General features: G+C 43.1%; 2 protein-coding genes across 6 annotated transcripts; both read left to right on the forward strand.

Moving 5' to 3' along the window:
• The first annotated feature begins 538 nt into the window (after nucleotides 1–538).
• On the forward strand, nucleotides 539–9,090 carry simc1 (SUMO interacting motifs containing 1). Of its 4 annotated transcripts, none has more exons than XM_042325834.1 (9): nucleotides 542–1,197; nucleotides 1,904–3,466; nucleotides 3,548–3,874; nucleotides 4,053–4,213; nucleotides 4,366–4,476; nucleotides 6,267–6,398; nucleotides 6,511–6,667; nucleotides 7,962–8,046; nucleotides 8,758–9,090. In XM_042325834.1, exons 1-9 carry the CDS (start codon nucleotides 1,054–1,056, stop codon nucleotides 8,964–8,966), a joined length of 2,889 nt encoding a protein of 962 aa, XP_042181768.1. In that variant the 5' UTR covers nucleotides 542–1,053; the 3' UTR covers nucleotides 8,967–9,090. The 4 variants fall into 4 exon arrangements, with proteins under 4 accessions (XP_042181769.1, XP_042181767.1, XP_042181768.1 ...); XM_042325836.1 differs by having other exon boundaries at nucleotides 545–1,197; nucleotides 1,904–2,038; XM_042325833.1 differs by having other exon boundaries at nucleotides 541–1,197; nucleotides 1,904–3,874.
• A 141-nt stretch (nucleotides 9,091–9,231) lies between these two features.
• On the forward strand, nucleotides 9,232–26,316 carry cnot6b (CCR4-NOT transcription complex, subunit 6b). Of its 2 annotated transcripts, none has more exons than XM_024429058.2 (12): nucleotides 9,232–9,776; nucleotides 10,522–10,646; nucleotides 10,978–11,164; nucleotides 11,410–11,495; nucleotides 11,605–11,709; nucleotides 11,791–11,859; nucleotides 12,008–12,165; nucleotides 12,332–12,486; nucleotides 13,171–13,325; nucleotides 21,066–21,299; nucleotides 21,533–21,741; nucleotides 23,067–26,316. In XM_024429058.2, exons 1-12 carry the CDS (start codon nucleotides 9,763–9,765, stop codon nucleotides 23,301–23,303), a joined length of 1,734 nt encoding a protein of 577 aa, XP_024284826.1. In that variant the 5' UTR covers nucleotides 9,232–9,762; the 3' UTR covers nucleotides 23,304–26,316. The 2 variants fall into 2 exon arrangements, with proteins under 2 accessions (XP_024284826.1, XP_042181773.1); XM_042325839.1 differs by having other exon boundaries at nucleotides 9,232–9,664.
• Nucleotides 26,317–27,600: the final 1,284 nt, after the last annotated feature.

The raw sequence follows: 27,600 nt of genomic DNA on the forward strand, positions 1-27,600 counted from the left end.
GTGATATAAAGGATGTCTTGATAAAGATGTTAAGTCTTTGAACTTTATGTTTTAAAGAGTCGTTCATTTGTTAGGCTATTGGTTAAAGGTGCAACTCAATATTGATTATTGAATGATCTTTTATCTAGTTCAGTCTTATCAATCACTTAAACATATTTAATAATGATCTCTTACTTAGCTTGATGACTGTGGGCATTTCTGCTTACTTTTTGTTATTCTAAATAGAGACGGCTAGAAGGGCCATGCGTCGTATTATATAGATTGTGTAGAAATGCAGGAAATTTACATAACTGGCCTTTACATAACATAATTTGTGGTGCATTATATATATTTTTAAACATAGCATTGCAGGGAATTTCCCCACACAAACATGCATTACAGAAAAATTGTGTCCTGTGGCCGGGCAAAGAATATGTATGGTCTCCTCTTTGCGATCCTTCTACTTTACTAGTTCATGACCATCCCTCGTTAAATAAAAATACAATAAAATACAAATTCATGACCTGCATCTCCCTCTACTGGTAGGTGTAGGGTCAGTTAAACTGCGGTAAATCTTCCTCCAGTATGACCCAGCTCAAAACAAGGAAATGGAAAATGTAGCTAGCTAGATGCGGTTTCAATCACTGTTACACTTTGTAATTAGAATTGGCTAGTTATGGTAAAGAAACTTGAGTAGGCGTGACATCTGTTATTTAGAAACTGATATGATCAAAATAATTTTAATAAGTAACGTTCACAGCGCAGCGGCAGGTGTCACAAGCGGAAGAACCCATGTAACGTTAGCTAAAGTATCGCGTGACCGCAAAAACGAAAAAGTTTGCTGATTTGCTTTGTTCTGTGGCTACTTGATAAATGTTGTGACTCACTTTGGATCATCTCTTTATTTACGGCATCGATTTCATAAAATGGATAGAATTTGCTCGCTGTATTTTAGTTACGTTAGATAGCTATCGTACCATCATACTCATGAGTGCTTCCCGCTGGTTCGCTGGCTAATTAGCTAGCTAGGTGCTAGCTAAATGGCTAGCTAATTTGAGAAGTTAAAAGTTAGAGATGGATGATATAATTTCGCTCAGCTCCGGGAGCGGAGAGGACTCGGATGTTGAAGTTGTTGGTGTTTACAGTGACACCGAGAACAAGGCCGAAGCAATACCATTTATCAGAGGAGGATGGGTCAATCTGGCTGCCTACACACCGGTAAGTGTTCCCCGTGAAGTTGCAAGGGCTACCCGTACATCAACAGAAGAGTTATGTTTGGCATGTGTGAAAATACAAGAGTAGGTAACTTGCAGGCCCAAATGATGTAGTAGTTCAGAAAAAAGTTGTTGGCATTGACAGCTAGCTAATTATCTGTAGGTTAATGTAACGCAAAACCAGCTGAGGGCGTGGCGCGTGCCGCAAACTGGCGATACTGTAGACAGACAGACAGACGGTCATTGGTTGGTCCACTTCACTCACCAACTCAGCGGCAGTTTGGCATTTTCTGAACTTGTTGACCCGACCTAACTTTTCTTATCAACACAACATTTTTAAAACGATAGCTAACGTTACATTGTTGTTGAAGATATTCAATGTGGTGTAGCCACTTAACCAAGTTGACCTGGTAATAGTTTGAGAGTAGACCAAATCGTGTTCCAGCTAGCTAGCTAACGTTAGATAGTTAGCCGTTATAACCTAACGACGTGACTGTCCAAAAACACACCTGGTCAGGCCAGGGTTAATGTTTTTTGTTGTTGATGATATTGAGAATATTAAATAATTGCGTCTGCAGTCGATGGCATATATATTCAGCAACCTGAGATCAGTCAATGCATACACTTAAAGTATATTTAATTTATGTTGATGTTTACCTCATAGAACTAGAATGAGATTCTATTTACTGTGGTTCACCTGTCTCTTTCAGTTTGTGATTGACATTACTGGTCGGAGGTGGGCACTACCACCACCAAGGAGGCGCAGGAGGAGGGACCCAGGTGGGCCTGTAGAAGTGGTGGACTTGAGTGACAACAACCTCTCGGATCACTCAGATCCAGGGCCGGTGAGTCCACTACCTCAGGGAGAGAAAAAGACTGAGGGACTTTCAAAACACAAAGGACCACATACCAAAAGTCCAGATTCTCTGTCCTGCTCCCCAACTGAACAAGAGTTGGAGAACAAAGCTGTTTTAAAAGCAGAAGAAAGTGACATCCTTGAGTCCAATCAGAGTTCTCTCAGGGATTCATCTTCAACTCGACCACCAGATGTCAAGAACGCTGTGAAATGCTCAGATGTAGACATTCCAAAATGTCCTGTCAAATCACCAAGTGTGCCTAAATCTGAACCGCCAGCAGGGAAGGCAAAAGCCTCAGGGTCTTCCTCTTACCAGATAACTTGGGAGTCACAACAGTGCTTGGGTATAACTTCTCAACCACTGTGTGAAGGGAAAGAAGAGCCAGAATGCCTCAAGGCCAAGACCCAAACCTCAACCATTCCAAATGAAGCTCTGACTAGCTGCACTGGAAAAGTAGAAAAGCATGCATTGGAAGAGCAAGAAATAGAGTCTATGTTTACAACGGACAAACCTCTTCTGACAGAGGAAAGGGAAGAACCAGGGTCTCCACAATCATTACTCTATGCTACTCTCTCCCTCTCCCCCCAAAGCCTAGACAGCCCCTATTACGTCCCTGATGATATTGACCCAGACCCTTTCAGGTTCTCAGAGGATTGGGGTGTACATGAAACTCAGCACAACGACACCTGTTATTCCCCTACACACATCCCCTTTGAAAGCTCTCTCTCTCCACCTCTACCTGATGATCAGACAGTGTGTCTCAACCAGAGTGACCCAGACAACTACCCCACCAGTACACACAGTCTTAAACAGGATCCAGTCTACCCCTATTGCTCTCCCACCAATGGCACAGGATCAGTGCTGTTGGAGGAAATAAATCAACTTCAGGCCTTAAACTGCACCATCTTCAGTCCCTGCTCTCCTTCCATAGAACCAGACCAACAGGCTCCCCAGAATTCCCAGCTAACCACCGGCTCCAACTCCCCTGGCTCCTGCATGGGAGGAACTCATAGCAATAATGAGAGCCATCCCAACGGGACCCCCAGCCCTACGTCCACAGTCATCCTAGCTGGGGAGTCCCCAGACTGGCCTGTGGATGAGACTGAGGCAGACCTGGTTATGGATAGCCCCCTGTACATGTGTAGTAGTATCCCTAGTGACCCTCCCATGTCGCTGCGGTCTGAGGACATGGATGTGGAGGCAGGGCCCAGATCTCCTGAGGCCAGCCAGCCTGGTTTGGGGGCTGAGGGCTTGATGACTACTGCATGGAGGGATGGCAATGAAGGAGAGGAGATGGGTGGAGAGAGGGTTGGTGGTGAGAATGACATGGAGGTCAGCAGAGAGGACAGGCGCTATGTGTGTCCAATCCAGCTCAGGAAACTGAGGCAGCTGATGGCTGGACCAGTTCAGCTCCTGGTAAGTAGGAGAGACATTTTCCCCACATTTTCCTGTGGTTTCTCTCACTCTTCTGTTGTTTCTCTCTCTCTCCCTCTCCAGGAGGATGAGGAAGAGGAGGACGATGGTTTTGGTGACCCAGAGCCTCTGTGCAGACAGAGCTTGAGCCTGGTGTACAGCACCATGGAGGAGAACTACCCAGAGGGCACCCTGCAGCTGCTTTCTGACCTGCTGCAGCCCCGCTTCTTCCCCCCCATCGACATCACCACCCACCTCCTCAGAGGCATCCTGCTGGACCCCCAGTGTCCCGACTTTCTCTGTCTGGAGGCCTACACTCTCCTCATGAGGACCCAGAGGCACAATCACACTGATCAGACCACTATTCCATGGGACTGGGAGCTGTTGACATCAGTCATGGCTGCTGAACAGGTAATGACAGTGACAGGCCTCTCTCAGCACCTTAACAATTGATTATGATTATACACCCAGTTTTTATTAGAGCAGTGAGGGAAGCAATGTTTCCATAAGCATCAGGTTTACAGGGGTATTATGCTTTTACTAGGATAGTTGATCTGACCACCTTCCTGTCAATTCTCCTCTTCCTTAGAGCCGTGGCAGGAGGCTCTGCTGTGAGGTGGTGCGTATGCTGCTGCAGTATGTCGTCCAGACCATGGAGGATGACTTCCGGGTCAAACTTTCCTTCCGTGATCTCCACCATTCCATCGCCAAGGCAACCCTGTCATGTGATGTACGGTTCACCCAGGTCAGGTGAGCATTGTGTGTCCAGGAGAATTAAAAAAATATATATATATTTGTCTTGATCAGTTCCTGAGAAGAGAGACAGGTGTGCATTTTGTTGAGGTTTGTATGACAATTTTATTAGTGTTTAATTATTTTCTACATCTTCTCCCTCCCATCAGAGATGTTATCAATTGGCTCTTTGCTGCTATTGTGAAATCAACCGGGGACAAAGACAACATGTCTGCTGACATTGAGTTGAAAACACAGAAGGAAAAAGATGAACATCTAAAGTGAGTTAAAAATGACAACATTCCACACCCCTTGACTTATTGTTTTGAGATTGGAAATATACAGTGCCTTGCGAAAGTATTCGGCCCCCTTGAACTTTGCGACCTTTTGCCACATTTCAGGCTTCAAACATAAAGATGTAAAACTGTATTTTTTTGTGAAGAATCAACAACAAGTGGGACACAATCATGAAGTGGAACGACATTTATTGGATATTTCAAACTTTTTTAACAAATCAAAAACTGAAAAATTGGGCGTGCAAAGTTATTCAGCCCCCTTAAGTTAATACTTTGTAGCGCCACCTTTTGCTGCGATTACAGCTGTAAGTCGCTTGGGGTATGTCTCTATCAGTTTTGCACATCGAGAGACTGAAATTTTTCCCATTCCTCCTTGCAAAACAGCTCGAGCTCAGTGAGGTTGGATGGAGAGCATTTGTGAACAGCAGTTTTCAGTTCTTTCCACAGATTCTCGATTGGATTCAGGTCTGGACTTTGACTTGGCCATTCTAACACCTGGATATGTTTATTTTTGAACCATTCCATTGTAGATTTTGCTTTATGTTTTGGATCATTGTCTTGTTGGAAGACATCTCCGTCCCAGTCTCAGGTCTTTTGCAGACTGCATCAGGTTTTCTTCCAGAATGGTCCTGTATTTGGCTCCATCCATCTTCCCATCAATTTTAACCATCTTCCCTGTCCCTGCTGAAGAAAAGCAGGCCCAAACCATGATGCTGCCACCACCATGTTTGACAGTGGGGATGGTGTGTTCAGGGTGATGAGCTGTGTTGCTTTTACGCCAAACATAACGTTTTGCATTGTTGCCAAAAAGTTCAATTTTGGTTTCATCTGACCAGAGCACCTTCTTCCACATGTTTGGTGTGTCTCCCAGGTGGCTTGTGGCAAACTTTAAACAACACTTTTTATGGATATCTTTAAGAAATGGCTTTCTTCTTGCCACTCTTCCATAAAGGCCAGATTTGTGCAATATACGACTGATTGTTGTCCTGTGGACAGAGTCTCCCACCTCAGCTGTAGATCTCTGCAGTTCATCCAGAGTGATCATGGGCCTCTTGGCTGCATCTCTGATCAGTCTTCTCCTTGTATGAGCTGAAAGTTTAGAGGGACGGCCAGGTCTTGGTAGATTTGCAGTGGTCGGATACTCCTTCCATTTCAATATTATCGCTTGCACAGTGCTCCTTGGGATGTTTAAAGCTTGGGAAATCTTTTTGTATCCAAATCCGGCTTTAAACTTCTTCACAACAGTATCTCGGACCTGCCTGGTGTGTTCCTTGTTCTTCATGATGCTCTCTGCCCTTTTAACGGACCTCTGAGACTATCACAGTGCAGGTGCATTTATACGGAGACTTGATTACACACAGGTGGATTGTATTTATCATCATTAGTCATTTAGGTCAACATTGGATCATTCAGAGATCCTCACTGAACTTCTGGAGAGAGTTTGCTGCACTGAAAGTAAAGGGGCTGAATAATTTTGCACGCCCAATTTTTCAGTTTTTGTTTTGTTAAAAAAGTTTGAAATATCCAATAAATGTCGTTCCACTTCATGATTGTGTCCCACTTGTTGTTGATTCTTCACAAAAAAATACAGTTTTATATCTTTATATTTGAAGCCTGAAATGTGGCAAAAGGTCGCAAAGTTAAAGGGGGCCGAATACTTTCGCAAGGCACTGTAGCACCCCACCTTTCATATCAGGTCAGTTTGAAGGATTCAGAATAGAAACAGAGTACACACAGCCAATGCGTGTGTGTGTCATGTGCCTTGTGTGTGTCAGAATGGTGTTCCTCCTCCAGAAGATGCTGTCCTTTGCCTTGGAGGTGGACCGCTCCCCGGCTCTCAACTCCAGCAAACTCTCTGGGGAACTCTTCCACACGCTCATCAGCACTGTCTGTCTGAGACAACACAGGTCAGGGTTTGAGGATGGAGGGGATGTTGAGATGAAGGGACGCGTCAAGAGGACTATGCTTGCTGTGTAGAGCCAGACAGCGTCAACGCTTCACCTCTCCTTTCTTGCCTAGGATGCTGATGCTGGAGACCCTGGAGAGCAGACTACTGAGGTGTAAGCTGATAGAGCACCTGCTGCACCATGCAAGTCCACAGAAGACCCCTCTGCCCATGTCTCTGAGTCTGCTGCTACACTTCCTACACAACGCCACCCTCCCACCTGACCCTACGGTGAGTACTAGTACTACACAACGCCACCCTCCCACCTGACCGTACGGTGAGTACTAGTACTGCACAACGCCACCATCCCACCTGACCCAACGGTGAGTACTAGTACTGCACAACGCCACCCTGACCCTACTAGTGAGTACTAGTACCCGCACAACGCCACCCTCCCACCTGACCCTACGGTGAGTACTAGTACTGCACAACGCCACCCTCCCACCTGACCCTACGGTGAGTACTAGTACTGCACAACGCCACCATCCCACCTGACCCTACGGTGAGTACTAGTACTGCACAATGCCACCCTCCCACCTGACCCTACGGTGAGTACTAGTACCCGCACAACGCCACCCTCCCACCTGACCCTACGGTGAGTACTAGTACTGCACAACGCCACCCTCCCACCTGACCCTACGGTGAGAGTACTGCACAACGCCACCCTCCCACCTGACCCTACGGTGAGTACTAACTGCTCAACGCCACCATCCCACCTGACCCTACGGTGAGTACTAGTACTGCACAACGCCACCCTCTCACCTGACCCTACGGTGAGTACTAGTACTGCACAACGCCACCATCCCACCTGACCCTACGGTGAGTACTAGTACTGCACAACGCCACCCTCTCACCTGACCCTACGGTGAGTACTAGTACTGCACAATGCCACCCTCCCACCTGACCCTACGGTGAGTACTAGTACTGCACAATGCCACCTCCCACCTGACCCTACGGTGAGTACTAGTACTGCACAATGCCACCCTCCCACCTGACCCTACGGTGAGTACTAGTACTGCACAATGCCACCCTCCCACCTGACCCTACGGTGAGTACTAGTACTGCACAATGCCACCCTCCCACCTGACCCTACGGTGAGTACTAGTACTGCACAATGCCACCCTCCCACCTGACCCTACGGTGAGTACTAGTACTGCACAATGCCACCCTCCCACCTGACCCTACGGTGAGTACTAGTACTGCACAATGCCACCCTCCCACCTGACCCTACGGTGAGTACTAGTACTGCACAATGCCACCCTCCCACCTGACCCTACGGTGAGTACTAGTACTGCACAATGCCACCCTCCCACCTGACCCTACGGTGAGTACTAGTACTGCACAACGCCACCCTCCCACCTGACTCTAAGGTGAGTACAAGCACTAGATTTTGAATTGATGAAGGAAGTCACGTTCATTTCTATGGCATCTCAAAAAACAGTACACGGACCAATTTCTTTAGTAAAATATTAAGAGAAGTCAAAGGTATGTAGCATAGGCTCAGTCCATCTCTGTTGTTCTTCAGGATGGAGCTGAGAGCTGGAGGAAGTGGGAGGAGTTGGTCCAACTACTATGGATGTTGTTGCTGAGCTATGAGGAAGTGATGAAAGGTGGGTCACTGAACGATTCACCCATCAAAACAAGCATTCCTGAACTGTTTATTTAACTTTTAAGTTGGTCACAGCCTCTTTAGGCTTTCCCCTTAGTTTTGTCCTCCTAACCCAGGGGTTCCCAAACTTTTTTGACCGAGAACCCCATTTTGATATTTCAAGAATTTGCAACCCCACCATGTTCGTTTTTTTATTGGGTCTGACAGTCTATTACAAAATCAGTCTGAAGTACTTTTGACAGTATTTCAGTCTGACGAAAGTATGGTTTGAAGTAAATTAAATGTATCTGAAAGGTTTTGGGAAGTTCAGAAGATCACCAGGCAATCATTGTGTACGATCTTCTGTGTAGAAAATAACACTATTTTTTTTCTTCCCCAGTCTGATTTTGTGCCTAATCTTGTCCACTCTGTTCTAATAAGACTTGTGGGCATTGCAGAGGGAAATGGAAGACACATTTTTCCTGAGAGTCTTATCTTTCAGTGATGGGGTCATAATATTTTGTTGCTTAAACCATTCAAAGATAGAGCCACATTTTGTAGGAAGAAAACAGAAACCGCTCTGTTTATTACAACCACATCTAGTGGCTAGTTGGACAACCTGGTTCTATAAACCAAGCACGAGTTCTCTCGCAAACCTATTTTCAAATCAGACAACCCTTAATTTGGGAAATCATGTCCTAACCCATCTGCACTTTGACCCCTTAACCTCCAGGTCACCTGCGCTCTGCGGTCACCGAGCGAGGGGGCTATGGTCGCGCTCCAATCCAGACAGTGAATGATTCTTTGTCACGGTTGGCGGTCCAGGAGGCTATAGAGGCCATCCTGTCCAGAGCCCAGGCTGACCTGGGCCAAGACCTGCCTCCACACGTCCACGAGTCCCTCACCTACCTGCAGGATCATTTGCTGGCCTCCTCTCATTGACGATAAGCTCAGCGCTTTGGTTCAAGCGGCTGTTGAATGATTTCTATTTATTTTTGTAATGATTCATTCAGTTTTCTAATCTTTCCCCCAATGAATTGTTTTAAATAAATATTTATTTTTTTAACTAATTGTCTTATCTATGTTTGCTATTGATGTAATAGTGGTGGGACCTGTGTAGACAGTCTAACTGCATCCAATTCTCTTTTTCCCGCATCAGAAGAAGTAAGCCAGTAATTCCAGACCCATATGCTGATAGTTTGCATGGTCTCCAGTCAAGTGAAGAAACAAGTGTATGAAGAACAGTTTAGTGTATCCTCAGCCTGCCCCTTCATTAGGAGTTGGATTACAGTGGCCATGATTTGCTCATTATAATGACCAATGAATGGTTCACCTCAAAGTTCAGTGCCATGTGATATCATAGCAGTTTGATTAACAGCTGTTGATTCTTGAACACACCCCTGAAGTTGCGTTTGGTCCATAAATTTTCACCCAAAGTCGTTGGTTCAACCACAGATGGTGCGGTCCGTCCAAAAGCCAGCCAATAGCATCAAGCGTTGTCATCGTAGAGAAGGAAAAAAAGAGTCCTGACAGTCGCCATGATGCTTGTTTTCTCCCTGTGATACAGCAGCGGAAACGAGTGAAGCAAGTAGAAACAAAAGAGCACGCACACGTCCTCGCGAGTTGGTATGCGTTTGCAGGTAAAATATCAACACAAGCGACGAGTTTATTTGGATGAGACAGATCCACAACTCATGTTTCAAATTACTACTGCGTGGATATTACCTTACCTGGCCATATGAAGTCGGACAGGTTAGAAAAATGTGGCTATATAGCTTTCAGCGGGGGTTTGCTAGTTAGCCATAACATAAGTGAGTTAGCTAGTTAACGTTTGCTGTTGCTCAGCTAGCCTAGCTCATATGTTATGGTCTGTTATAAAATAATTACGCGAACCTTATCTTAATTAATTGGTTAGCTAACTATCATTCTCGCGAAGTTATTCGGTATTAATAACCGTTAGCTAACTTGCTACCTAGCTAACATGTTAGGCCATTTAGCAATTGTTTTCCTGACTTTATGTCTTCAACGCGCCACTCAATTAGCTGGAAAGCCAATTTGTTACAATTAGCTGGTGATTGTGGTTATTGCTTTGTGCGACCTGGTGTGTAGCTAGCTAATTGGCTAGTTATCTAACTTAAGTCATGCCATGAATATTACATAAATACAACTTTATTTAATTCACTGGGCGGTAATCTGTAAAACAATACATTCTCATGACATTGTAACTGAGTTACTAATTTCAGAAATAATTATCTGCCAGCCAATAATAGCCACATCTTTCTTGAGCCTCATTTCCAGAAGTTGTCAAACTCAAATGACACCCTCTTGAAAAGTTACAAGGATGTGCTGAATGGCCGGCCTGTGCGTGTTTGCAAAGTAGCATTAGTGAAGTCATTCTTTAAAAAAATGTTAGATTTGCACAATGTATACCTCAAGGTGTTTGGCATGTATTTTATCAGTGAATAATGTTAATAGTTATTAAACCTCTTCTACACAGTGTTACAGCAGGAATGCCCAAAGAAAAATATGACCCGCCAGACCCCAGGCGTATGTACACCATCATGTCAACTGAGGAGGCAGCCAATGGAAAGAAGTCTTACTGGCCTGAGCTGGAAATCACTGGTGAGCACGGCAGGGGTTGGTCCGGAGGCTGTGGAGGGGGGCTGTTCTCATATTAGGACTCAGCATGTGGGGATAGTCTAGGCCAGTTTCTCTCAACCTTTTTTGTAACGTGACCAGCATTCTCATCATCCTTTGAGGATAAGGGCCTCTATTATAGGCCTGTATTTTGTCTCAACCAGGAAGTCCAGCATGAGTGTTTACTTATGTCCATTCAAATTGGGTAGAAGTCAACCTGTATCTGCTTTGCATAGAAAGCCATCAAACAGAGACCTGACTCACCAGTGTATGTTTATTTACCGGTCTCCCCCCCCCTCCACATTTCTGTTTCCAGGTAATGTCAGGAGCCTGAGCCCGTCTCTGTGGACTCTGACCCACCTCACTGCCCTACACATCGCTGACAACTGTCTGTCGCGCATCCCACCCGACATTGCCAAACTACACAACCTGTTGTACCTGGATCTATCGTCCAATAAGATCAGGAGCCTGCCGGCAGAGCTCGGCAACATGGTGTCTCTCAGGTGATTCGCTGGGAACCATGATTCCCACGATTCACTTTGATCTAAACTGGGCTTGTAACTGGTTGGTGCTGAAAATAACCATTGTCCCATTTTAAAAAGCCTGTTTGGTTGACAGAAGATTTGCTTTTGCCTGTATTGATGACTGGTCAATGTGTTTATTGTTTATGGGAAGGTTGAGGAAGGGGCTGTATTGTCAGGGGGGCTAGTCTCTGACACTTGCGTTTCCATGTGTCCGCCCTCAACAGGGAACTGCTTTTAAATAACAACCAGTTGCGGGTTCTGCCATTTGAATTGGGGAAACTGTTTCAGTTACAAACACTGGGGTTGAAAGGTGAGTGTGGCTTATCATCTTGGTAACAATTCTGTCCTAGAGACCCCATTTGTTGATCCCGTAGCATTTATTTGATGTCATTCAACATTGTGTTCTTCACTCCTAACAGGAAACCCTCTTGCACAAGAAATCATGAGCCTGTACCAGGAGCATGATGGCACCAGGAAACTGCTCAACTACCTGCTGGACAATCTGGCAGGTTCAATCAAATGCAGTAAGTCTGCCTCTCTCACATTGTTTTAGATATTATTAAAAAAATAGTACCAATGGCTAAGGTGGACAACCGTCTTCCCAGCCCCCACAGAGCAGCCCCCGTCCCGGTCGTGGATCGCACTTCAGGAGCCTGACCAGACGAGGCCTTCTGGTGAGAAGCCAGCAGACAGTCCCTGTACACACAGTACCCCAGCACATGACACAAAACCACAATTCAATATAAGTATAAATTAGGGGGGAAAAGCATTAAGGTGAATAAGATGCTATTTCCTATTTTTCTCCCTGTTCCTCCCTCTCAGCATTGTTCTCTGTTATGTGCTACAACGTGCTGTGTGATAAGTATGCCACACGCCAGCTCTACGGCTACTGCCCCTCCTGGGCCCTCAACTGGGAGTACAGGAAGAAGTCCATCATGCAGGAGATCATGAACTGCAGCGCTGACATCATCAGCCTACAGGTACATGTTTACCTCAACCAGGGATAAACGGCTTCTGTCCTTTTGGTTTCTCTGATCAATTCATGTAACTGATTGCTCAAAGTGTGCACACTGGATTTCTCTGGTACATCTTATGGTTGCATTCAGTCATATCTGATCACTCATGTTATTGCTTTGTTTTCAACAGGAAGTGGAGACAGAGCAGTACTACCAGTACTTCCTGCCAGAGCTGAAGGAGCAGGGCTATGAGGGCTTCTTCAGCCCCAAGTCTCGAGCCAGAACCATGCATGAGTCTGACCGCAAACATGTGGACGGGTGCGCAGTATTCTACAGGACAGAAAAGTGAGTGCAACTGAAGTTTCCCCCTGACCTCAACACTCAATTGCTAGGTATCCATACCATTGGCAACAGATTTTAATTTGAATATAAAAAATTACTAGTTACATTGGTTTCCATTGTATTTTAATCTCCGCTGATGGCTATTATATAGCTAATGTGCCCACTCTGGTCTTGACACATGCTCTCTAGCCAACAGTTTGCAGATGGGATGGGTAGGCTACCTACATGATGAGATTATTATGGATAAGAGCAATTTATTTGTCAAACAGCAACCAAGCATCGATCATGTCACCAGAATAACACCCTTGATTTTTATTGGAGAGGAACAGAAAGCTCATCACCGTGCACTTTCACTACCCTGAAGTTAATAGTTTATTTAATCTGTAGCCTAATAACCTCCATGCTTTTCCGAGTTGTAGTGGGAGGACAACACTTCATCGCCTGACTCAAGCTTACTTCAATGTGATGGTTATCAATATTATGTTTTTTTAAACAAAGATCCCACCTTGTCTACATTTGGAAAGTTAATCTGACAAATGTGATGTTTCCGTCCATTTCTATCTGACTTTATGCAATTAAAGGTTGGATGGAAACCTGGTTAGTGACAGACTTTTATAACACTTCTCCCTGCTTCTCTCCCTGTCCACCCTTGCTTCTCTCTTTCTTGCTCTGTCCTCCCTCTCTCAGGTTCAGCGTGGTGCAGAAGCACACGGTGGAGTTTAACCAGCTAGCCATGGCTAACTCTGAGGGCTCTGAGGCCATGCTCAACAGGGTCATGACCAAGGACAACATCGGAGTGGCCGTACTGCTGGAGGTCCGCAAGGAGATGATGGAGGAATCCTGTGAGTACTTATGGCCCTGTCCTATTTCTCACCCTAGACCCCACACCTAGCACCTGCCTCTTCATCTGGTTCTTACTCCTTTGGCGTTCATAAGATTGAACAAGTATAAGTAGAGTTGCAATGATATGACATTTTTGGCCGATTCCAATATCGCCCCCCCAAAAAATAAAGATATTTAACATTTTAGCAACCTTGTAAGCGTTCTAGTTACAGTTAAATAGTTGAAATGGTGTCATATGTTAATTTGTTCAGTTAGGATCAAATGGTTTAACTTAAATTAGAAGAATTACACATCTGTGAATGTATTTTATCGCACGACAGACAAATATTTTAGCTGCCCTGCGTTACAAAGATGGTTGTTGGTGGCTCTTCCTACTATCCAATTTTGACTGTATGGAGAAACTTAAATGCTTTCAAATAAATATTGGTTTTAAACTAAAATGCAGTTAATCATTTTAGCTTTAAATGCTTGACAAAATGACTTGACTGTTGTAAACTGCTATAAATGGCACAACTTAACCTTTTCAAATGTGCTCAACTGACTTGATTAGTAAAATGAGAGCAAATTTACAATGCATATAATCTTTCATTTAAGAAATATTTGGTTTTTTTTAAACACTTTAAAATTAAATGGAAATCTTGACCTATGCCAGCCATGAATGAACAGAAAATCCATTGGGCTTAGTAAACATTTTTCCAGTGACACTAGATGCCTGGGTTACAATATGACCAACCATTTACAATTTTAACATTTGGTGGAGGTTTTTCTTCACAAAGAGGACCTGCTCGGCTTTGTCAAGAGAATATTTCTTTTTTTCGTCTACAATGTATGAAGCAGCACTGAAAAGGTGCTCAATGGCCACACCAGTACAGGGAGAACCCAGGCTAGGATGGGGGCATGGGGGAAACGGTGCTTGTTCCTTCTCCAGTATCCAAGTGCGTCTTTCCTGGGAATGGTAAGTTCTCAGGTATCCTAGTATCTGCAAATAATGGGGGGGTAGTAGTACATTTTAATACAACATATTGCTTTATTCTTCCATTCCAAAGGATCATTAGCCGTAGGTGAACTTTGGCAAATGTTGGCCGATGTAGTAACAGAAAATGGAAAAAGGTCTGACACACCCACTGATCCCCCCCCCCCCAAAAAATGTTGACATTTACTTATGTCCCCATTTCCAGTAAAACATAAACAATGTATTTCTTTCACTTACAACCAGGATTTCATCGTGTCAAACAGTGAAATTTCAGCCCTGTCTGTCCATGGCCTCTTCAGTCGCGGGTCCTCTTCTTGGGTGTGTGCTGTTACTGTGTCCGTTTCCATCTTGTCTAACATTTCACAGTAACCCTTTTCTTTTGTCTGCGTCGAAGTAGCGTTCCTAGCATCGAGCATGGTGGTGACACAGTAAAGAGGCTCAGAATGCCAGAGAGTTTCTTGTTTAGACGCAGTTGAAGAGCTTGTTTCTCGGGTCAGTTGTTCGAATGGAGCTAGGACTGTTCATGTTTTCAATGAGTCCGCTGGTTTGTACTGATTGTTGCAGGGAGCTCCTAGTCGGTAGCGTACATGCCAAGCACTCATTTTTGTTCTAGCAGGCTCTCCATGTAAATAGGACTGTTCCATCTGTTGGAAACGACTTAATTAAATCTTTGAATTTTCACTCCAAGCTGCTCCTGTATTGCTTGCAGGTGACTATGCTAGCGGTGAGTGTTTTAAAATGACTTCCTACATGTTGCCATTGTCAGACATTCTACATTGGGCACCAAAACCTTAGTTCACAGCCAGTTGCACCGTGTGCCATGCATGGCAAACTGGCGACTCCGTATTCTTCCGAAGCCTTTGTCGTGTTACGTGCATTGTCACGGTTCAGAGAACTTTCTGGGAGATTTTTCAAGTTTCAAACATTTTCTCAAATGCCATTGAAATGGCAGCCGCTGTATGAGAACCAGCACATTCTTGAACATGCAATATGGCTTTCCTCGGTACAAAATCCTCGTCAACCAACTGTGCTGTCAGACTCCGCTTGCTCATGGGGCTGATGTCGCTGGTCCAAATGTCAGTTGTGACTCTAATAGCTGCAACACCCATAGCAAGTAGCTCGTGGATGTGCGATTCAACAATACTCCAACTCTGGTAGGGGAAAATAGTGCCTACTTGGTCGTGTGAACCAGGGCTCGATGTGCTTGACCAGTAGGCGAAAGGCAACATCCACAACAGAGCGGTTGATTGTCAAGGGCAATGAATTACATTATCTTGGCATTAATGGATTTGGATTTCACTTTCGAGTTGTCTCGCTGAAATCTTCGCACTGTTTCATCTTCAAAACATTTTCAAAGTAGCTCATCACTGTTTTTCAAAGTAGCTGCACTTATCTTCAGATGAGAAGTGCATCAGCCTTCACTGTGAGTAGCCTATGGCTTCATCTTTATCATTAGATGAGTCAGTGTGCCACTGGACATTTTATTTAGTAGCCTACTGTATGTAGCCTCAAATGCGACGTGCAAATTATTGGTTTCCCGAGCTGAAATAAAGATCCCAGAAATGTTAAATACACATACATTTGTCTGTAATAAAGCACTTTTTGTGGGGAACATTTATTCTGGTTGTCAGGGTGGGCCTATTCCAACCCATGGCTGCGCCCCTGCTCAGTCGTGAAATCCATATTGGGGCCTAATGAATTTTTCAATTTACAAATTTCCTTATGAACTGTGAAATTACATATTTCATTTATTTTCAGTGTTATATAAGCAATTATGCCCGAGAAGGTGTGGTATATGCCATAGCTAAGGGCTTGGCACAACACAAAGTGGAGTGCCTGTGTACAGCCCTTAGCTATGGTATATTGGCCGTATACCACCAAGCACTGAGATGCCTTACTGCTATTATAAACTGGCTACCAACCTAATTTAGAGCTGTAGAAAGATGCTTTGTCATACCCGTGGTATACTGTCTGATATACCACGTCTGTCAGCCAATCAGCATTCAGAGCTCGAACAACCCAGTTTCTAAATATATATCACACACATACTTTTTATGTGGACACTCCTTGAAATTAGTGGATTTGTCTATTCCAGCTGTACCTGTTGCTGACAGGTGTATAAAATTGAACACACAGCCATGCAATTTCCATAGACAAACATTGGCAGTGTAATGGCCGTTCTGAAAAGCTCAGTGACTTTCAACATGGTACCGTCATAGGATGCCACCAAATTGCCTCTGGAAGCAATGTCAGCTCAAGAACTGTTCGTCTGGAGCTTCATGAAATGTTTCCATGGCCAAGCAACTGCTCACAAGAACAATCACCATGTGCAATGCCACGCATTGGCTGGAGTGGTGTAAAGCTTGCAGGCATTGTACTCTGGCGCTTTGGAAACACATTCTCTGAAGTAATGAATCACACTTCACCATCTGCTTGTCTGAGGTTCTGAGCACTCTGGAGCAGGTTTTCGTCAAGGATCTCTCTGTACTTTGCTCCGTTCATCTTTCCCTCGATCTTGACTAATCTTCCAGTCCATGAAAAATATCCCCACAGCATGATACTGCCACCTCCATGCTTCACTGTAGGGATAGTGCCAGGTTTCCCCCAGATGTGATGCTTGGCATTCAGGCCAAAGCGTTAAATCTTGGTTTCCTCTGACCAGAGGCATGCAGGTCCTTTAGGTTCCTTTTGGCAAACTCTTAGCCTCTCTAGGGTACGTGGGACAGTAGCGTCCCACCTGTCAACAGCCAGTGAAAACTGCAGGGCGCCAAATAAAAACAAAACACATCTCATTCAAATTCCTCAAGCATACAAGTATTTTACACCATTTTAAAGATGGAATTCTCGTTAATCCAGCCAGTGTCTGATTTCAAAAATGCTTTACAGCAAAAGCACCGCAAACGTTTGTTAGGTCGTCACCAAGTGAGGAAAAAAACACAGCCATTTTTCCAGCCAAAGAGGAGCCACAAAAAGCAGAAATATAGATAAAATTATTCACTAACCTTTGATCTTCATCAGATGACACTCATAGGACTTCATGTTACACAATACATGTTTTTTTTAGGTAAAGTTTATATTTATATCCAAAAATCTGAGTTTACATTGTTGCGTTATGTTCAGTAGTTCCTTAACATGCAGTTGATTTTTGCAGAGCGCCGCGTCAAATTACTGAAATACTCATAAACATTGATAAGATACAAGTGTTATTCACAGAATTAAAGATATACTTCTCTTTAATGCAACCGCTATGTCAGATTTTAAACAAACTTTACGGAAAAAGCAAACATGCAATAATCTGAGTACAACGTTTAGACGACAAAATCAAGCCAAATTGATATCCGCCATGTTGGAGTCAACAGAATTCAGAAATAGCATTATAAATTTTCACTTACCTTTTGATCTTCAGAATGCACTCCCAGGAATCCCAGTTCCACATTAAATGTTTTTTGTTTGATAATGTCCATTTATTTCCAAAAAGATCCTTTTTTTTTTAGCGTGTTTGGTAAACAAATCCACACTCACGAAGCGGGTCCACCAGTTGCAGACAATGTCCAAAGGTTCCGTTACACTCCATAGAAATCTGTCAAACTAATTATAGAATCAATCTTTAGGATGTTTAACAAATCTTCAATAATATTCCAACCGAGAATTCTATTGTCTGTAGAGAAATAATGGAACAGAGCTCGTTCTCACGGGAGCGTGCGAAATCATACAAGGTTCTAAAGACAGTTGACATCTAGTGGAAGCCTTAGGAATTGCAACGTAACCAATATCCCACTGTAAAATCATTTGAGGCTGACTTAACTTCTTGACGCACCCATCCCATTTGCGGGATCATTTTCATCAACATCTGCTAAATTGCACAGCGCCAAATTCAAATTAAATGACAGAAAATATTTCATTTTCATGAAATCACAAGTGCAATGTAGCAAAACACAGCTTAGTTTGTTAATCCACCTGGCGTGTTAGATTTCAATAAATCTTTTCGGCAAAAGCTATCCAAGTGTTTATGTAAGCACTTCTCTCTCAGTAGGCAAAATGTTACAAACAGCTAGCAGCCAAGTAGATTGGTCACGAAAAGTAAGCGATTTAATTTATTGCTTTGACTTTCATCTTCGGATGTTTGCACTCACGAGACTCCCAGTTAACCAAATGTTCCTTTTGTTCCGTAAAAATGATTTTATATCCAAAATACCTCGATTTGGTTGGCACGGTATGTTCAGAAATCAACAGGCTCGAGCGGTCACGACATCGCAGACAAATTCCAAATAGTATCCGTAATGATCGAGGAAACATGTCAAACGTTTTTTATAATCAATCCTCAGGTTGTTTTTACAATATATAATCGATAATATATCAACTGGGAATGTAGCTTCAGAGAGAGAAAATGGATGCTCCATTCTGTTGCGCATACAAAACGCTACTGGCACCCAGCCATACAATGACGCGATGTGATCTTCCTCGCTCATTTTTCAAAATAAAGGCCTGAAACTGTCTGAAGACTTCACACCATAGGGAAGCCGTAGGAAAAGGAATCTGGTTGATATCCCTTTTAAATGGAGCGACGGCAGGTTATGGAACATGGAGTTTTCAAAATGGAAGCCACTTCCTGGTTGGATTTCCCCCAGGTTTTCGCCTGCAATATCAGTTCTGTTATACTTTTTTTTTTTTTTCTTAATCTGACAATTATATGCATATTCTGGGCCTGAGAAGTAGGCAGTTAAATTTGGTTATGTTTTTAATCCAAAAATCTAAATACTGCCCCCTACACTCAAGAGGTTAACAAAGGCCCATTTGCGAAAAAAGCAGAATCATTGCACGACTGTACCTAACCATAAACCTCAATGCCTTTAAAATCAATACACAGAAGTATATTTTTTAAAACCTCCATATATAGTTCAAAGAAATTCATGTTAGCAGGCAATATTAAACTAGGGAAATTGTCACCTCGCATTCATTGCACGCAGAGTCAGGATCTATGCAACCGCTTGGGCCGCCTGGCTCGTTGTGAACTAATTTGCCAGAATTTTACATAATTATGACATAATATTGAAGGTTGTGCAATGTAATGGCAATATTTTGACTTATGGATGCCACCCGTTAGATAAAATACGGAACTGTTCCGTATTTCATTGAAAGAATAAACGTTTTCGTCATGATAGTTTCCGGATTTGACCATATTAATGACCAAAGGCTCATATTTCTATGTTATAATTAAGTTTACGATTTGATAGAGCAGTCTGTCTGAGCGGTGGTAGGCAGCAGCAGGCTCGTAAGCATTCATTCTAACAGCACTTTCCTGCGTTGGCCAGCAGCTCTTCGCAATGCTTCAAGCATTGCGCTGTTTATGACTTAAAGCCTATCAACCCTCGAGATTAGGCTGGCAATACTAAAGTACCTATTAGAACATTCAATAGTCAAAGGTATATATCTACCTGTACATGACCATCTGATCATTTATCACTCGTGTTAATCTGCAAAATTGTAATTATTCGCCTACCTCCTCATGCCTTTTGCACACAATGTATATACTCTTTTTTTTTTTTCTACTGTGTTATTGACTTGTTAATTGTTTACTCCATGTGTAACTCTGTGTTGTCTGTTCACACTGCTATGCTTTATCTTGGCCAGGTCGCAGTTGCAAATGAGAACTTGTTCTCAACTAGCCTACCTGGTTAAAAAAGGTGAAATAAAAAAAATTAAGTATATGAAATAGTCATACAATTACTACAACCTAAAACTTCTTACCTGGGAATATTGAAGACTCATGATAAAAGGAACCACCAGCTTTCATATGTTCTCATGTTCTGAGCAAGGAACTTAAACGTTAGCTTTTTTACATGGCACATATTGCACTTTTACTTTCTTCAACACTTTGTTTTTGCATTATTTAAACCAAATTGAACATGTTTCTTTATTTGAGACTAAATTGATTTTATTGATGTATTATATCAAGTTAAAATAAGTGTTCATTCAGTATTGTTATTGTCATTAGTGTATATGTGTGTGTGTATATATATGTATGTGTGTGTGTGTGTGTGTATGTATGTATGTGTATATATGTATATATATATGTATATGTATATATGTGTATATATATATATATATATATGTATATATGTGTATATATATGTGTATATATGTGTATATATATGTGTATATGTGTATATATGTATATATGTGTGTGTGTGTGTGTGTATAAAAAAAATCGTCCGATTAATCAGCATCTGCTTTTTTTGGTCCTCCAACAATCTGTATCGGCGTTGAAAAATCCTAATCGGTCGACCTCTAAGGTCTACATCTGTATTTGATTTTAGTATCATAGCAAAGGGTCTGAATACTTAGGTAAAGGTATTTCTGCTTTTTATTTTTAATTCATTTACAATCTGGTTTTAGCTTTGTCGTTATGGGATATTGTGTGTAGATTCAGGCTTTAGAAAACCAACTTTAACAATGTGGTAGAAAGTCAAGGGGGTGTGACTTCAATCCGAATGCGCTGTATGTGTAATCGATTAAACTAAAATATTTTATTGTCGCTTCATTGCCCTGTGCTATTGTTTGAATTCAAGACCAGATTGATCTGTTTGTCAGTGTCCGAGTAGTCAATGCCCGGGGCCTGTGATTTTCTTAATCTGGCCCAGTGTGTACAACTCTTTTTACTTCAATCCTAGAACTTCAAAAGGGGAGTGACTGCTGCGCTTCCCTGTCTTGAGTTTTCCTTGGCTGTGCTCTGCCTATAAAGTAAACCCCAAACTTCTCTCTCCAGCGGGAAAGTCTCTGCACGGCATGGAGAAACAGCTCCTACTGGTGGCCAATGCCCACATGCACTGGGACCCGGAGTACTCTGACGTAAAGCTGGTCCAGACCATGATGTTCCTGTCTGAGGTGAAGAACATCGTGGACAAGGCCACGCGCAGCCTCAAACTCTCCTCTGTCTCTGGGGAGACCAACAGCATCCCTCTAGTGCTTTGTGCTGACCTCAACTCTCTACCAGACTCTGGTGAGTGACTGAGTTAGAAAGGAAGGGAAAGGTACACGCAAGCAGTGTAGTGATGGGCACACTAGCTACCTGTTAGGTGATGGTTACTGTGAATGAAGTATGCGAGGTGGACAAGTGTCTTCATTGTGTTCAGTAGGGCAATGGAAAATGAACATCTGTCTTATTGAATGTTTAGTTGGCTCATTCCCCCATATTGAACCGGACCAATGTAAATCCCTACCGTCTCTCCCCAGGCGTGGTGGAGTACCTGAGTCAAGGTGGAGTGGACTGCACCCACAAGGACTTCAAGGAGTTGCGCTACCTCGACAGCCTCACCAACTTTAACTGCAACGGCAAGAACGGGAACTCCACGTCCAACTCCAGGATCACCCACGGCTTCAAGCTGAAGAGCGCCTACGAGGACAGCCTGATGCCTTACACCAACTACACCTTCGACTTCAAGGTGAGGGAGGCGCTCAAGCACATCAGAAGCACTGTCTCTGAGGCCTTCTCTTGACATATTACAGATTGCTGTTTGATCTGGTCCTGATTAGTCAGGAAATCCAGTTTTTCTGACATTACAATTGACCTAACCACCCCACTGTTGTCAGTCTTTACTGGAACGTACACCTGCTTTGAAAGGTTTCATCTAATCTGACGTGTGCAGAAAAATAATTGACTGCTTTTGACCCAAAAATACACAAGCTGACATTGCTGGACAATGTCTGGCAGAATACATCCTGATTTTTTTTTTTTTTTAAAGAAATAAAAATGATGATAAATCACATTTTATGGAGGTTGGTGCACGTCTTTCCAATTGCATCATCTCTGTAGCTTACTCAGTCTACCTGCCTGTTTTGAGGTCAGACTTGCAATGTTGAATCAACTGGTACTAGCCCGCACCAAAGAGGTTGACATACATGGCTGTATGCCTGCAGGGAGAAGTGTTTGTACAGAAATGTCATATCATTCCATTTTAAGGAAGAGTATATTTTACTTCTCTTTTCCTGTACATCAATAAATATTTAGTCATGAAGATGTGTAAAAAAAATACTGCTCAATAAAAATCCCTGTTCACATGTGTAGGCAATGTCATGGCGGCATTGGCTAGCTATGCTCATGCACATTAACATTTCATCATGTCTAATGGTCATCTTGTGCCGATCTGCACATGGGCAGGCCTTCAAATCAAAGTCATGTCAGTTTGTCACTTTCACAAGGTTGGAGAAATAACATGTTCAACTTAAAACATTGGCTCCAATTTAGGCTGTGCCTTTAGAGATCGAGCAAATTGACAACCCAAGAAGGATTGACTTCTCAAACCCAAGACCCTGGCCAAGTCTGCTTCACTAGCGTTCCCTGAAGTATTGCGCGGTTGGCCCTCTGGGTTTAGAAACTCTGCTGACATTTTTTTTCTGTTAGGCCTAAATTTAGCCAACAGTCTGAGAAGGTAGTGTGCGGTGAACTTGAGTCTGTCTTGTCTAAACTGCTAGTACAAATCACATTGGACATGTAGGCTTTCTGTTACGTGTAGCAGTTTGTCCTTTGGATTGTTTATTATTTTTGCTTGTGTAGATCAATATTCATTGCAGTCACTTACATGTGGTCTGTGCACTCCTAAAACAGCATTAGCCACATGACTGGATCTATTTGGGTTTCCATTAGATCTGGCCAGTAAATCTCATTTGTCCGGTAAACTAAAATGGGGTGTGCCAATTGCCCGGCACACATTTTCCCTAACAGAGGCTGCTCCTCACTCATCCCCCTCTGTTTTTTCTCTCTCCTCAGGGTGTGATTGACTACATCTTCTACTCCAAGCCTCAGCTCAACGTGTTGGGCATCCTGGGTCCCCTAGACTCCAACTGGCTCCATGAGAACAGTATCAGCGGCTGTCCGCACCCCCACATCCCTTCTGACCACTTCTCCCTGTTCACCCAGCTGGAGCTGCTGCTGCCCAGCACCCTGCCCCAGGGCCAGGTCAACAACCAGGTCAACGGCATCCACCTACCTGGAGGCCGCAGGTAGTCGTGAGACACCACCGAGGGGAGGGGGGCGCTGTAATTTGGTTTTCAGCCTCTCCCTCATTGCCTCTTCTTCAAACTGAAGGAGCAAGACAAGACAGGCAACCATCCTGTTAAAAAATAATCAGCCGTACAGTGAGGTCTGGCTGACAGGGATTTCTGTTATTATAGATATATATTTTTTATTTTCCTTGTTTTCATTTTGATAATGCTAAAGTAAATCCTGTCTGTCCATTATATTATCTTGTGTTTTAGATCCCCCTGTCATTCTTACCCATAATGCTTTTGTAACTCCTTAACAGATAAAGGATGGTAGCATCCAATCTCACAATATCCCCTTGGCCCATTATAGGTATTGAGATACATTTTTAGCAATACCAGCAGACTCTTGTTGACTTTGACATGACCTGTGCAGTCTTGAACAATGGCACAAGAAAATCTGTCACTTGAGAGCTGTGGACACTCTTCACGAGGCAAGGAGAGAAAGGACACCACTTCTCAATTTGAGCTGATGGTCTGTCCTATACCAATCTCAAACCAGCAAAAACCGTGTTAGACTGGTCGGTCTCACTCTCCCTACCAGCCAAGACTCGGTGGGCCTTCGCTTCTCTCTCCCCTGGACTCAATGTGATGGTACTTTAGATATCTACCATATATCTGGAGCATCCCATAGGAGAGAGTAGCGCTCCTCCCCTCTGCTACAGGGCCCATCTCTGTTGGTCTACTAGTGTGGTGCTCACCTGGTGCTACCAGTCCTCTGCATTGACTAATATAACTCAGTCCATTGTCTCCCTATCCAAGTGGTGCAATAGAAACTAACCCCACTGGTGCATTAAGACTCACTGTTGAGATTTTTAGACGTGTTATCCTTCAGGCCACCAAATACACTTGTCTGGACCCGCGTGTGGCAAGCTTAGCTCTAGTTAGCGCAGGTTTGTCGGCTTGCCGGTCAGGCATAGTGCTAGAAACGCATCTGGATTCTCTGGACTGAAACCAAATTTTGTGATTTTAGTTGCATAACATGTGGCAATCCCTTTTTGCACACTACCTCCTGTTTGTGTACGCATCCATTTTCTTGTTCATGATTTCGTTTGGACCAGTTACCACCTTTCGTAATAGGGAATGGGGTTTTGTCTGAGGGGCAATGGGATGGGGAATTGTTAACAAATTTCACTTAGTTTGTTACTTTTTAAGCAGAGGGAGGTCACTAGCTGATTTGCAGGAGTTTAAACCAGCAATCCTCTCACGGTCACACACCGATCTTGTAGCGCTGTCTCTTGAGGCCAGTAGTGACTTTCCCCCAGCCATAAATTCCGTACTCTACAGCAGTGGGGTTTTTCCACCAGTGTTTGTACAGAATATAAATGTAGATTCAGTCTTTACATGATTGTATATGAGCCACTAAAGACCTGTTTTCTGGCGGTTTTTGTACTGATCTGGTTTGAGGAAAATACAGGATTGTATTGTAAACTATGACTACATTTTTATCCATGAAATGTTAAGAAATTCAAATTACCAGCTTGTACAAAAGACGTAAGGGGTTGTTCTGGGCGTTCACCCCCCGTTTAACTGTTTTGATGTATCAGTATTGATTGGTTTCCTGCTGTCGTTTTGATTTGAGGGCATGTTGCTCAGGTTGTAAATAGATCTACTGACGAAACCTCCTGATGCTTCTCACCCATTCTATTAATAAGCCTTCCTGCCACCAACCTAACCTACCCATTCATCCATTCACAGTTCAGGCCATAGTAACACCAAGGCCCGTATCCACAAAAGCCTACGAGTGGGACTGCTGATCTAGGATCTGTCCATGTTATTCATTATGATCTAAAAGACACAACTGATCCTTACTCTGAGACACTTTGTGGATACCAATAACACCCTATTCCCTTTAGTGTACTACTGTTGACCAGTCCTGTGGCTCTGGTCTCGAGTGTACTACATGGGGAAACAGGGTGTCATTTCAGATTTGTCCTAAGAGGGATTTCACATCACACCTCCTATCCCATAATTCCAGTGTTGTACAACCGGAACATTGTGCCTCACCGTCGCAGTTTGTAGTCTTGCACTATTTACAATTGGCAAACGCCGGAACAACCTCTTCGGTTTATTTTTAAATACTGTGGAGACATTTGTGAAGATTTGATGTGCTTTTGGCTTATGTTAGGGATATTCTTTTTTGTATGAGCTGTGAGCATGTTATGGGGTGTGTGTGTGTATCTCTCCTCCTGGGTGAGCCATCTAGTAATCAGGTATGGAATATTAGTCTTTTTTTCTGGGGCAAAGCAAAGACCTCTTGTAAAGCCCCCTCAGTTCCATAATGTTTTTCACCCTCCTTGTACTCTGGAACCCTCCTAGAACCCCTTTATTGTTCCCTATCCCCATAGCCACCTAGCCTCTCTTGACCCTGCCCCGGCCTCCACCACGGATCTGAATTCTGAATCTACAAAAGCATGTTCCCCTATAACCCCCAGTTCCATGTCATACCCCCTTAACGGTCAAGTGTATTCCTTTAGTCCTGTCTTTTTAACCCCTCTACTGAAGCCCCTGTATGGTTCCAGCCACTCTGGTACCATCTGTAGGGCAGGCTGTCAGGTGGCCCACACAGACATGTTGCTGTTATCTATCTGTTTTATCACCGGGACCAAAACATGAAATATGTCAATAGTGACTGACACTTGCAACTGTCACATTTTTAACAGGAAATGTAATGATGCACACTTATGATAGTTGCCCTGTCTAGCCCACAATTTGTCAATTAAATAAAATATGATCACCTTTTAAAGTAAATATGATACTGAAGCCACTGTGCTAAAGTTAGCATTTTATGAATTTTTACAGAGGAAAAAGATTGAAATATTAATGTCCTTGTTTGAAAGCTGTTTTCAGTCCCTACTTTCCCCATTTGTTTTGAACAGAAACCAATGTCTGGTTTGATAACCCTGAATTGCTGATACTGTTGTAGTAGCTTTTTTGTAAAGTGTGAATAAAATATGTATCATGTTTCCTTTCTAAAATGTTGACTTGTGTTTTTAATGTGTATTCTGATTGCTACATTTTTCACTTTTACTCATTGCTTTTCCATACCTCCAACAACAATGGTTCTCTTTTTGGTAGATATTTTTTTTTTTGACGAACTGTTGACTTAGCCGACTTTGGGTTGCTCTAGAAGTGGGCGCAGAATGCTTATTGAAGGAATAATTCCTAATAGTAATTTGCCTTTCCAAACGTGGATATTGAACTTTATTTTTCTCAACTTATTTTGGGGGGTGGGGTTGTCGCTTAAGATGTATGTTGTCTTAGAACCGGGGGAGCGTCTTACTGGTTGATTCAGTTGTAGACCGCACTATTGTTGACTAGTGTAAAACAAACTCCAGTGTAAAACTAAGCTGAAGGTGTTTAGCTGGTAGATGGACTGGTCCTGTGAGAGCACTATTTGTTCCATCTCACTTCTTGTTTCACAGTGGTTAAACAGAGTAGGTCGCCAAGCCTACTAACCCTCACATTTTGAACCCCCAAAATAGTTTTTGATTGGGGGAATAACACGGCTTAATGTCACCATGAGTTCGTGACCATTGGTTAGTTAGTGATCACTAACTGTTCACTGTTAACTTCTAGGGTATTTATAGGACTGACTGGCTCCCTGTCAAGGTGTTTTTACTGTTGACTTCTAGATGTTTTATAGGACTCCGACTGCGCTCCCTGTCAGTTGCTTTCTGTCCAAATGTGAAGCACACTCTTTAACCTTCTATACAGTACATCCAAATACCACTGTCATGACTTGTAGGGCTGTAAGGGAAGGAAGTATTTTCCTTAACCTGAGTGTTGCATTTATCCATGTCAAAATTAGTTTGGCTTGCAATAGTCCTAATTTAAGATGGGTCATTTCCATTCCCCAGAAAGTTGGCAATACCCAGACAGTCACTAAGAAAATGTTTTTGAAAGTTTCAAAATAAAATGTATCTAATACATTTTCAGTTATCTATTTTCCCCTATCAAACCGAGGGCAATATCTGCTGATTCCGATCACCCCATTCCAGCATTTTCTTTTCTCCAGCTTGTATATTTAGGCTTCACACTCGCCCCTGCTGATAGTGGTGGTAGGTTGGTCAGGATTGTCAATTTGTAGCTAGCTGAGTACACTCACTGTGTACATACACTGGACCAACTACTTGTTTACCATTCATGGAATACCAGCAAAAACACATTGGCACAACATTCAAAGAATCAAGTCAGCTGTTTTTAAACTCAATAATACAAATTTAAGGGACAAGTTTATTTAATTATTTTTTGAAATTGCC

Source organism: Oncorhynchus tshawytscha, linkage group LG08 (assembly GCF_018296145.1).
Source record: "Oncorhynchus tshawytscha isolate Ot180627B linkage group LG08, Otsh_v2.0, whole genome shotgun sequence".
In the NCBI taxonomy this organism is placed as follows: Eukaryota; Metazoa; Chordata; class Actinopteri; order Salmoniformes; family Salmonidae; genus Oncorhynchus; species Oncorhynchus tshawytscha.